The following is a 13,627-nucleotide window of genomic DNA, read 5'->3' on the forward strand; positions in this document are numbered from 1 at the left end:
AACACCTTTCAAACAAAAGTAATAGCGAACCATTCGGTTCAGCCATCTCTGAGAAACAGGCGATAGAAAAAATCATTACATACATACACACACACACACACACACACAGACATTGCTCAAATCGTCGAACCCTATCGATTGGTATATGTGACTTGGCCCTCCGGGCCTCGGATCAATTTCGTGTTTTTCGACCAATTTTTAAACCTTTGTTATAGTATAACAAAGGTAAAAATCTGCTATGAAAACATATCTCATATTGTCAGTTCAAAACAAGTTTCGTATGTGGCTCTGAAACCCGAAAGTTATGGCCGACCGATTATAAAACTAAATAAGGTGTATTTTTTTGAAACGATGGTTCTGCAATTTATAAAGGGACGGTAGGGGAAAGAAATGAATTTTTATTTTATTTTTGGAGAAGGTGGGGAAGAGCGGAAAGGAAGGGGGGGGGGGTATTGGTAGCTATGCTTGACAAGTAGTCATTTTGACTCCTACCTTTTGTCCAATACTGGAAGGTGCATGAGTCGAACCAAGCTGTAATCTAAGATTACAACCGGATTCGAACCCACAACACCCGCCAGGGCATGTGATTCGCTGGTACTTGTACCTTTGAACCATAGAGGCGCTGGACAAAAGGAGACCGCAAAATCCACTTCTCAAGAATAGCGACGCGTTTTGGTTGGGTTATCGACACATATTGTGTCGCTTCCTGCATCAATTGCAGATTACCACCGAGCGAGAAGCTTTAATCTAACTACTATTTACTTTCAGGACGACGACTTCTTTCCCCTACCGTCCCTTTACCAATTGCAGAACCATCGTTTCAAAAAAATATTAATATATATATGTATGACTGCATTTCAAGGTCAAGACTAAAAAAACTTGAGATTAGTCTGAATAAGGTGTTCATCAAATAACATAAATGACGCTTACAAGTATTTACGCACCCAAGGAAAGAAAATATAATTATTCTTCGCAATACGTTGTGAATTTTACTGGCAAATAAGGATTTTGAGGAATACGGAACGGTTATTTAAAAATATAGTCAAGTTAATTATAGATGTTCCTGAGAAATTAAATAATTATTATTGTGGCAGTAGAAAGGCTAGGTCACGCCGCTAGGTGGATTAATTCGGGTTTTTATAAAAGAGACTGAAAAATTCCTTACCATAGTCGATGCATTTTCGAAATTTGCACAACTATACAAAATTGAAAATGAACAAACAGAAACGATCATTGAGACGTTGACACGTTATTTCTCAACTTTCGGTATTCCAAAGCAAATCACATGTGACCAGGCATCAAGTTTTCGTAATCCGACAATGACAGAATTTTTAACCGACCTGGACATATCAATACACTTTGCAAGCTGTAGCAACAGTAACGGAATTGTTGAAAGATTCCACAACACTTTAATTGAAATGTATCAAGCAAACCGAAGAAAAACAAGTGAGCTAAACCTATATGAAGGGCTAAAACTTATTGTAGCACTATATAACGAAACCAAACATTCCACAACGAAGCTGGCCCCTAGGGAAATTGTGTACGGAACTTCCAGTTCACTTAACAAACTCAAAATTTCGAATGACCATAGTAGGAAAATTCAAACAGCTTTAGATAACATTGAAATGACTGTCAAAAAGCATAATTCCAAAATTCTTTGTTTAAGCGAGGAAGAGTATAAGAATATTGAAAAACAAAAAGTATACGCAAAATGCAAAGGGAAAGCAACATTATACAACAATAGATATAAAGTAGCAGAAATAACTGACCAATCTCCCAAAACGATTACTGATCAAAATCAAGTGAAAACTCTTAAAAAGCATTTAAAACGAGTTTTGTAATTTCAGGCTACTCTTGCTGACGAAAGGACAGGCGGACATATATATACACGACATAAGGCGAAATCCCATTGTGATACTTCCTATAGGAACAGCCAGAATTTGCAACAGCTATCTGAGAATTGTACACCCAATCGATCTAGATCCAATAAAAAATCCAATTTAAAAGCTCAAGAAAAAATTGTTAACGATAAAGTTCTTAATCCCATTATAAGATCAAAAATTGAAAAATTATCCCTATCATTCAGAAAGATTAAAATCGTAGAAAAACGAGTAAAGCGATGGGACAGCTTAGGAACAGGAAGTATATTTCAGGAAGCCCAGACACTGACGACTTAAGACTAGTGAACGCGACAATTAATACAATAATCGATCAGGAAAATAATCAGATTAAAATTAACTCTGGACTAGATGTTAGGATCAGGAATATTACATATAGCATTAACTCACTCATCTCGAGATACAACGATCTTTCATCGGACGTCAACGAAGAGTTTTCATCTATAAACCTACTGCTCAATATCGACGAACTCACTCAGCAGATAAAGACTATAGGAGAAGCCATAACCTTGGCTCGTTGGAACATCCCTAGCAGTCGCCTGATTAGCCTAAAAGAATTGACCGTCGCTCAAACTATGTTGCAAGAACAAGGAATAGACATAGCCACAGCGGAGAGCGTACTAGAGATTGCACGAGCATACGTTATAACAACTAAGAATTCTATAAGGTACATCCTGAGAATACCCAAGCTAACGAACGAAATCTACTCTCTCTACCAGATCGAACCAACAATATCAAACGGAACCAGAATTCATTTAGAAGCAAACTATTATTTGAACGGAACAACGCCTTACTCTACAAGATCAACATGTGACCGGAAAATAGACCAATTCATATGTCATTCTAATCAGCTCGAACCACCATCGAAATGCATCCAAAAATTGATGAGCGGTTCGTCAGCACATTGCCCGATGGAGAAAATTTATGGCCATAACATAATAAAACGACGCTACAATAATCATCAATGAGGCGAACATCGTCTTAAAATCTAACTGCAGCATGCATAATAGCAGACTAGAAGGATCGTACCTCATCCAGTTCTCAAAATGCGCAATATTGCTAGATGGCGAACAATTTACCAACACTAACGTGGAAATTCCCAGCAAAGCTTTCATTCCAACTACCGGATTGAAGGTAAACACTACTAACATGGTAGATCGCATCCCTCTAGAATATTTACAGGTACTCCATATGGGGCATAGAGACGACATCCACCACCTCAATCTTACCAGTGAAAGCATCCACACCAAGATTCAGCTGCTTCATTGGATATCTTTTGGCTCAATTTCGGTGTCAACCCTCGTTGTGATCAGAATTACGCTAAGCTGTGTCGTCAAAATACTATTGACCAAGAAGGCAACTATCGTTATTCAACAAGGCAATCAGGAGACGAATAACAAGGATGAAGCTAATCCATTAGGCGGATCAACGCGAAGCATCAACATGGATCACCCGACCAGGCAACCAAGATTCATCCCACAATAGCGGAGGATCGTGAAAGTCGAGGACGACTTTTCTTCAAAGGGGGGAATCGTTATGTTGGCGTATCGTGACAACGTGGCATATCACGCTACATGTTTGCGCCAATGAAGGTGCAGGTAGGATAATTTAGCTATGTAAGCATATTTAGCAATAAAACCGCTTGCGCGTGAGGTGCTAATCCTCTTTCATCGCGCAGCAGTCTAGGTGTACATTGTGTTGTAAGTTTTTAAAAAGAATACCGAATCACTTTGGTAGTTTTGTTAAAGGTGAAGAAAAGTGATCGTAGTAAATTTTCTATCGAAGCATTCGCGGAGCATCGTTGCATACAAAAGGTCCTTTTAAGAACCAGAAGAGTAAAATTTTTCTCCGTAACGATTGTCTCCTTCCCGAACCATACAGTCCACTCAACATCGAACATAGGGTTGGTCCTTCGAGCCGGATAAGGAAATCCGACCCAAAAGATTTCACAAAAGAAAAACTGCGTACCGCGTGTCGTAACGTGTTTATTCGTGTTCTGCCGTCTGCACCGCTTGTGAAAAAAACCGACTGCGCATCGTACGAGTGAACGTGTTTGGTCGTGTTTTGTCGTGCACACTGTTCGTGCAAAGGGAAGTGCCCGCCGCATGATCGAATTTTCATATCGTGTTCGAACGTGTTCCGCCGTGTGTGTTCAAAAGTATTAACGTCGCGTGTGCATAAAAAAAATAAAAATGCCTATAGAACGATCGCCAAATCCAAAGCAGCAAGATGATGAACAAAATAGTGAACTATTCCGCGGATTTCGAAGTGATGAAATGGGCGCTGCAGGTATGACGCGTTTGAAAGAATTAGCTGCAGTTTGTCGCCAGCGCAATCAGGTGCAGCAAAAGGTAGTGCGTATACGAAATGTATTGCGAGACGAAAGTGGTATGGTATTGGCCCAGCTAAATGTGATTTCGAAAAACCTGTCAGCTGCGTATACCGAATTCAGCGGATTTGACAGTGAAGTGATGGCCCTCATTACTGATGATGAAGTTTCCGAAGAAGAAGAAGTGTACGAACAATTTGAAAAACTGTACAATTTTGTGTCTACGATTGTCGAAGATCGTATTTTAACCGCTAAAGCCCATTCACACGTTCCGTCGCCGGCATCATCGCAAATGATTATACAACAGCAGCCTTTGAAAATGCCCATTCCGACCTTTAGTGGTGAATACTCCGCGTGGCCTAAATTTAAAGCCAGCTTTCAGGATCTGATGGCCAAGTCAGGTGATTCTGATGCTATTAAACTTTATCACCTTGATAAGGCACAGATCGGTTCCGCTGCCGGTGTGCTTGATGCTAAAATTGAGCGAAGGAAATTACAGTCAAGCTTGGGATGTGCTGACTGAACGGTTTAAAAATGAAAGAGTAATCGTAGAGTCACACATCAGAGGACTACTAAATGTGCAGAGAATGTCGGCAGAGACTTATAAGGATTTGCGTAGCCTGCTAGACGAGGCAACACGACATATCGAAATCCTACGTTTTCTAAAGCAGGAGTTGACCGGTGTCTCTGAGCATATGGTAGTATACCTGATTTCTAAGGCCCTTGATAAGTCCACATGAAAAGCTTGGGAAGCAAGTCTCAAGAGAGCAGAATTACCGAAGTACGATCCAACGATTGCGTTTCTCAAATCCAGATGCCAAATACTGGAGAATTGTGAAACAGCATCCCAGCCATTAAGCCATCAAACCAAACCGAAGAATTCTCCTATGCACGTGAAGATGCCACTACACCGAAGCCACACCGCTGTGGCAAAGCAAGCCGAAATGAAATTTCCCGTCAACGTTTGTGTATTTTGTGGTGGTCAGCATCTGAATTTTCAATGTAACAAATTGAACTACCTCTCCGCTACTCAAAAGATAGAAAAGGTTAAAGCATCTGGAATTTGCTTTAATTGCTTTAGAAGAGGACACCGCTCCAAGGAGTGTCCTTCCGCAAAAACCTATCGCAAATGTCAAAAACGACATCACACCCAACTCCACGATGATGCAGAAGCTGCAATCCGAGAAGTAAGCCTAAGCTCTTCTGTCCCAAATGAACAAGCTGATGCTCTGAAGATTGTCACACCCGAGAATGAATTGATATCAACGACTTGTTCTGGTAACCATACTCAAGCCATGAAAACAGTGCTACTACTGACTGCAGTGATAAACGTCTTTGATCGAAAGAATGAATTGCACCCATGCCGCGTGGTGCTAGACAGCGGTTGGCAAGTGAATTTTATTACCGAACGAATGGCCAATTTGCTGGCTATCCCGAAGCAAGGTGCTATGGTCCCAATCACTGGAATTAAAGCTTTCCGGACGCACGCAAGGGACAAGATAACAGTACACTTTAGTTCCCGCTATTACGATTACCACAATCAACTTGAATGTTTGATTATATCGAAGATAACTGAACCTATACAAACAACGAAGATTGACATTACGCACTGGAACATTCCAAATGGATTTATTTTAGCCGACCCTGAATTTCATACGTCGGCGAAGGTGGATTTATTAATAGGCGCAGAGCTATTTTGTGATTTGATAAAACCTGAACACCTACAGCACTGACGAACTGACAGGACATACAGAAGAAAATTCTTCAAAAACCATCGTCCTACACATTTTTCTTGCACTCTAGCGCCATCTGTTATGCATGTTGCGGAGTAGCTTGCATTTGCAGGGTTTTATACTGTTAGTGTTTTACATTTGCAGGGTTTTATACTGTACGTTTTTTACATTTGTATGGTTTTATACTGGAAACTCGAAGCAACACTCGAGCGCCGCGGTGTGGCCATGTTGCGAAACATGCTTTTTTGAAAAATGAGTGGTTTTTTATTGGACGATGGAATTAACGCGAGTGTCTCGTCTGTTTATCTGTGGTATAAGTACGTGTTTTCGGCCGACATAATGAAAATATATCGTCAGATTCTAGTGGCACCAGAAGATAGAACATTTCAACGCATATTCTGGAGGGAAACCCCTCAGACCGACTTCGAGTGTTGGAACTTAACACTGTGACTTATGGTACGGCATCTGCCTATAGTTACTATATATATAGTTCGGCGGATAGAAAACCAGGTGAATTGGCATCCCTGATTTATGAAATTAAATTTGAAATTATGGTAAAATGTGCAGGTTTTTACGAAAAATAATCATTGGCGGGTATTGAAAATGACTAGTTCTATGAAAATAAAGTGTGTTTTTTTAACATTACTCCTGCATTTTGGATTTTGAAAAGCTTTTGGCTCCGCTTTTGACGTTTATTTGGCTCCCGATTTTCTATCCGCCGAACTATATATATAGTAACTATACATCTGCCCCGTTCCAAGCCAGCCGTTGCTTGATTAAGCTCGCCGTAGATGAAGCCACGTTAATGTCTACCGCAGCCCGTGTCCTGAAGGAAGACTTTTATATGGACGATGCACTATCCGGCGCCGACACTCTCTATGAAGCTGTTGAGATCCGACACCAATTGCAGACGCTGCTCAACCGAGGAGGTTTCACCATTCATAAATGGTGTTCGAGTTCCGATGCATTCTTAAGGGGCATACCTGAACCACAGACAAACAGACATAACACTCGTTTTCCATTCATCGTACCGATTAAACCGTCATTTCAAATTTGGGCTTAGTTGGGAATGTCTCCGTTTTGGTCAAAGTGGCGCTTTTTGACGAAAGAAGGGGAATTCTCCATAAAAGATACTTACTACTTCGAGGGATACCCATGTTGCTATTTGATATTTGGGAATGTCGATCATAGATGGCGCTAGTGTTCAGGCTAAATGTGAGGTACGATCATTTTTGTTGATTTTTCTTCCAAGAGTTATGTCTGTTTGTCTGTGCCTGAACAGTGCCGAGAGAAAAAAAATGCCCGTACCTGGATACGGAGCACACGAGGTGATTAAGCTGTTGGGTTTCCTATGGGATCCACGAAAGATTTTCCTCATTGTAAATACCCACCATCAGCCGCCGACTCGTGATTTCATAACCAAAAGGATCATCTATTCTGAAGTAGCTAGACTTTTTCACCCTATTGGACAGATATCCCCTGTCATTGTGTTAGCTAAACTGCTGGTACAGCAACTATGGAAGAAGAAAGCTGTATGGGACGAATCAGTAGATAACGAGAGCTACCAACAATGGTTAGATCTTCGAAATGAACTGCCTATGCTAAACCTCGTCAAGATCCCCAGGCGAGTAACACTGGATCGTATGCATTACATGGGTTTGCTGATGCATCTTCTTTCGCGTACGGAGCCTGCATCTACTTAAGAAGTGAGTTCGCTGACGGTTCACCACATTTACGACTTTTAAGTAGTAAATCAAAGGTAGTACCGCTTAGTGATTTATCCATACCACGTAAAGAATTGTGTGCTGCTTTATTGCTAGCTCGATTGCTGAGCAAAGTAATTCCTGCCTTGATACTGATACAAGTCAATACTTGTATCGATAATAGAGAAAAGTTTCACTACGGTAAATGGTTACGTTTCAAATCTCCACAGAGACATTTCGCTAAAACAATCTTTACTAAAAGTTGATAACTTGTCATTCATTCATGTGCTTTCAGGTTTATGTTTTGCAAATTTTTGGTGTTCTCTTCTACCTTGTCTCCTACTGATTGCTACAACTGTATTTATATTTAATACACAGCTTAATCTTCGCACAACCCAACTTGAAAAGGAAGGCAGCGCAAAATTTATTCCCAGCATCGCAGCAGTTAAATTGAGCTTTACGCACGTGGTCATCTCAATCGCCCACCTGCATAGATTATGAAAAGTGACAGAGGCAAATGTGATGATGATCCCTTCTCTATTTCTTTATTACCCCCATATAGCCCTAGTTGTGCTGGCGGCCGGCCAAATGGAATTAAATAAATTTCTTTATCGCATAGATAGTCTGCATCGGGGAGCCCGTGGATCATTCACCGGTAGTACAGCAGCCCGTGCAAGTTTATTGAGATCTAAAAATGCACTAGCATCATCGCTTCAATTACCTACCGAGGACGTATGCGGTGATCTTATACTTAACGGTGTCATTAGTATAGGCAATTTTGTTGAATCTTCCAAGCATCTTATTAGCCACCAAATCTTTCCACCAATCAACTCCAATGTGCACCCGTTAAATGGTTTTACAAGCAGAGGACTATGCTGGTCTAGAAGCATTGCTCCAGCTCCGGCTCCTTCAAAACCCACCGTGATGGAAACAGCGGTTACTGAAAAGGAAAGCAGCAAGCGGGAAAATGATTCATCCAGATTAGGCCAAAATCCCGAAACGCTTAGAACCTCGTCAGAACTGAAACGAACTTCAAGCCGGAGGCGAGAGGCAAGATACTTCATAATATTATCATAATATTAATATATTAGGCTTTATTAAAACCCTATAAATGTATAAATAAATGTAACTTAATAGGGCTTTAGGTTATATTATGGGTGGGAAAGGTCAATATATTAAGGTTGGAAAAATATTTCCATAGGGAAAAGTAATATATTTTTAACAGTGTCTTGCCCCTCGGCCGGAGGTACGACCCTGTGCCAAACATCATCGCGTTACCACCGAAGTCAACTGGTCCGGAGCTCAACGTCTATGGCAAGGCTGTCTTTTTAGCACTGCTTCGAACGATCATTTCTGATGTTATCATTTTGCAGATAGATATCAAAAACAAAACTAACGGCACTCAACGGAAGCGGAACGATACCCATCATCATCTAACAACGTCGGTCCAGTCTACAATATGCAGCGACCTTGCAAGAGCTCCAGCAACTCTATAGCCAAGCAGCGTTAGTATCATTCGATTCAGTGCAAAGAAACCCTTTCGGCACCATTTAACCAGTGGAGCGGAAATACTCAGTCCCATCATGTCGAAGGTAGGGTTGCCAAGTCTGAAAATTACAAAAACCGGCCGGTCGATCCTGCCTTCAAAAAATGCGGGGGGGGGGGTTGTGGCAGCATATTAGAGGATTTGTCTGTAATGTGGTAACGTGCGTTTAACAGTTTCCTGTGTAAATTATTGAAGATAGCTAGTTTTTTGAGTGACAGCTACTTGCTTCTGGCGCTAGTGGACAATTTAATGTATATTACCGCCAGAAGCAAGGTATTATCACTGCAAAACTAGCTATCTTCAATAATCCAATGTTCAGGATGGGTAATAAATTTATCAGAAAATTTAATAAACCAGGCAAAAAGTACAAATCCGGCTTTATACGTCAGAAAACCGGCCTTTTTGCTGGATTGACCGGCCACCGGCTTTGCAAGTGAAAAACCGGTCGGGCCGGCCAAAAACCGGCCACCTGGCAACCCTAGTCGAAGGATGCAGCGTCCAGCAGCAGCTCGACAACATTATTCACGTACCAGCGAATTGAATAAATAAATTGGATTTAAATAAATTTTTTAAAGCCATTCAATGCCCTGCATTTTTTTACTTAAAACTGTTGAAAAATACTTTTTTTCGAGTTTATTTAACAAAATTTGAATTTACGCAAAAAATACCCATTTTTGATTATTTATATTGCAACTTTGCATGCGCAAAAAATACCCATTCTTAAGAACTGTTAATGCAGCTTATTATGCGCAAAAAATACCTATTTTTGAGAACTGTTAAAGCAACTAATAAGTGCGCAAAAAGTACCCATTTTTAAGAACCATTGATGCATCTTATTATATGAGTAATAAGTACCTTTTTTAAGAACAGCTCACATTAACTAATCGGTGGGTATTCACCATATAGTATTGTGCTTCCCGAGAAAATATTTCGTTTTTCAGCTTTATATAGTTGTGCGCAAAAGTAAATCATGTATTATTGACAATGTAAGCACGTGTAAGTTTTCTATGTTTACGGTCTTATTTTTCGCTTAGATAACATTTAGTTAATTCCATTACGTACAGACTTACAAACAACACAGTTACAATGTCTTACGTTAACCGAAAATGATAAAATTTAAATGCTGATTGCGTTTGTAAAAAAATTGTCCATGTTTGAACGGGCAAACACGAAGCAACCCTAAGCATTCATCTGATGAGCGAGAGAGAAATAGTGCTTGCTTTTCTCATCACTTGCGTTTACAGTTTCTTACGAGATTTCGTGTGAGTGTAAAAAAGATACTTTGACTGCGAGCAACCAGAACAGAGTTGCGCGCAACCGTTAGGCGCACAACTAAACCAACGAAAGAAAAATTTTAGATAATAATCGCAATACCTAGTTTTGGGGAGAGGAACATGAAGTGCGAAATGGGTCTAATTTTACCCATAAAAGTAACCTATTCTTAGCGTGTGGAAATTTACTATTAGTTATGTGCAGAATATTTTGAGTGTAAGGTCATTAGTATATAGAAATACTCACAGTAAGAGATACGCGGAAACTAAAACCAACGATTTGGCATCAGTGTACACGCAGAAGAAAAACACATAGTTGAAATTACAATACCTATTTTTAAAACAAATCAAATGCCGCTGTTTATTCCAATTCAAGCTTAATTTGAAATAAAAAAATAAAATGTTTAAAACAAAAAATTATAGATAACTTTAATTTTTTTTTTCATTAGAATCAAACATAATTTAAATTGAAAATTATAAAAAACTAATGTTTGTTTTGAGTAACAATCTTGTTTTGCTTTGACATTTAAAAATATTCAAAACAACTATCTACATCGTTATTTCAATAATAACTCTAATTGACTTGCATACTTTGAATTACACGTGTAATGACGAAATAGCATCAACGAAAACATTTTCAAATCCAAAATGGCTTCTAGTGAAAATTATCAAATCGACGCGCTCGTGGTTGAGGAGGTACCGGAGGAGGAAGCAGAATTAATCCGGTTGCTAGAGTCATTCGAGCTGTCCCAAAAAACTATTGAATGCTTTCTTGGTAAATTTTGGATATAGTTTTAGTTTTTTTTTAGTAATATTTTGTATTTTCAGCGAATCAATACAATGTTCAGACGCTGAAGCTCGTCGAACGCCATGAAGTAGAGGAGTTAATCCCATATCCATTTCTCGCAGAAAGGACGAAGTTTATTTACCATCTGAACTGCTGGAGAAAAGAACAGGTAAATCCTAGATTTATTTATTAGCAACGAGAAGCATTGAAAAATACAAAATATAAATAGGGTTATGTTTCAAATGCTCTCGTATTACATTACAGAATCTTCCAACACTAGACAATCAGGCAATCATCCACTACGAAAGTCCAACAAAAGATCTCAGTAACATTTCACGAGATCAGTGCACAGCGACACATTTACTAAATGCATCTGCGAAAGGTCAAGCAATTATTAAACGATTTGCGGAGAATCCCTTCTTAACGAGAAGCGACAAAAAAATTATCACTCATATCGTTATAGACGAGTTTAAGGATCGATTCGGAAGACTTACACCTTTAGAACTACAAGTGCGAGCTACCGAGTTAGGACAGATTTTTCCAAGCGAACCGCAGGTAAAAATATTAATGTGAAACAAATTGTCATCCTCTTCATGTAAAAAATGCTTTATTTTACGTGCTGGGCAAAAAATATTCCGACGCGAATGGTATCTCTCAACTCCCACTCAACAGTATTAATTTAGTTCTGGATTGAATCTATTGAATCAGTAGAAGGATGTAATGTGCAAAAGAAAACAAAACATTTTCACTTGCGCCCTTTTGTTGTTTGAATCTAGAACTCTGTCACTGTGTAATTCGACATTTATATTTATATTATAGAATTCGTAAAAGTTCACTCTTATATTCTCAGGATTCTTGGTACCAACCTACGAACAGCAAGGATAGCTGTGGGAATAAAGTGAAATTACGGAAGCAAGCAAAGGGAAGATTGTACGACCGCAACTTAAATTATAAATTAAGTACCGCTGCATGTACTTCAATGCCGAAGCAGCAGAGTCTGTTGTTGGATTTCGAGTCATCAGCAATATTAGAAACGCAACGTATGTAATGTAAAATTGATTACGTTATGTTTAATCAAAAAATTTTATTTTCAACAGTCGCAGAATACCGTCAAACAAAAACTTGGCTCGATCATAACCAAGACGAATGGGAAGAGGTGCGCAAAAAGTGGCAACAATTTAGCAAAATACGATTTATAGAGCTGGATAAATTGGAAAATCGGACATGTGCATCTATACTAAAGGAACTACCAACGCTACGAAACCATCAAGGTTATCAGCTGGTACAATTAGATTTCCAAAATCGTTTTCCTGGAAAAGATACGCTTCTCTTTGATCGGTGGACAAAATTTGTTTATGCGGTTCGGCCAATATTAGATGCTGAAGTAAGAGACTCTGAAGGACGATCTCTCCTTGCCCTTTTAGACAGTGACAACATACGTAATGGTAAGACATTTAAAATATTGTGCAATTATCTAAACAATAATTTATTTCTTGTTTTGACAGATGCCCGTGATGCGATCATCGTCTCTCTTTTAGTCCATATTCTGCCAAGTCCAATTCTTACTTTAACAGATAAGATTCGTTGGAAACCCACAATTTTAGAATCGAAAGAAAGCATCTTGGTTTATGTACAAAATCAGCCTTTTTTGGAATCGACACTAGCACGACTGTTCAATGCATGGCGCAGTAAAGGAGTACCTGCAGTGCCTTTAATTGTGGTTTTCGGAGAGGATAAAATTAATCTAACCGGTTTCACCGTTTGGACCAACGCAGTTCCTTATAAATTTCCAAATTTTTTGAAAGCTTTGGACATATGCATAAAATTCTATATGACATACGACATCGATTTCCCACGGCAATCTGTAGCTGCTTGGAAATTACTGAGCGAATGTTTATTCGATTTGTCGCCTAGTTCGGATCAAGCAAATGTGAAGGCGTTACGCTTGGCAATTTGCAGCAAATTCGATTGAAATGATCTCGTGTATTCAAAACAATTGCTCGTGGCAGACGACATCTCTTCATCGTTTTTACAACCACATTAACAACATGCATAGTAATAATGAACATTACCAGTGTAACATCGACAATTGCACGAGAAGCTACAATATACGAACTTCATTCAATAGACACTTTCGGCAACATTTTACTACTACTAGAGAGAGAATACCGGCGACCAATAAAATTAAAAGCATTAATAAATCAAATCTCCAGTCCACGTCAATTATTGTTCCTATGCATGATATAAGTAAAACTGGAGAACAGGCTTCACCAGAAAAGGAAAACCTAAGTGAAAATAATGCTGACCTGATTGATAGTGCTGCTCTGACAGGACAAATGAACTATACTGCCATTGATTTC

The 13,627-nt window shown here is 39.2% G+C and overlaps 1 protein-coding gene across 1 annotated transcript; it reads left to right on the plus strand.

Moving 5' to 3' along the window:
* The first annotated feature begins 11,128 nt into the window (after positions 1–11,128).
* Positions 11,129–13,239, plus strand: LOC128740159 (uncharacterized). Its single transcript, XM_053835685.1, has 6 exons — positions 11,129–11,255; positions 11,309–11,447; positions 11,525–11,822; positions 12,118–12,307; positions 12,365–12,712; positions 12,773–13,239. Exons 1-6 carry the CDS (start codon positions 11,129–11,131, stop codon positions 13,237–13,239), a joined length of 1,569 nt encoding a protein of 522 aa, XP_053691660.1.
* The last annotated feature ends 388 nt before the right edge of the window (positions 13,240–13,627 follow it).

This window comes from Sabethes cyaneus, chromosome 3 (assembly GCF_943734655.1).
Source record: "Sabethes cyaneus chromosome 3, idSabCyanKW18_F2, whole genome shotgun sequence".
NCBI classification, from domain to species: domain Eukaryota; kingdom Metazoa; phylum Arthropoda; class Insecta; order Diptera; family Culicidae; genus Sabethes; species Sabethes cyaneus.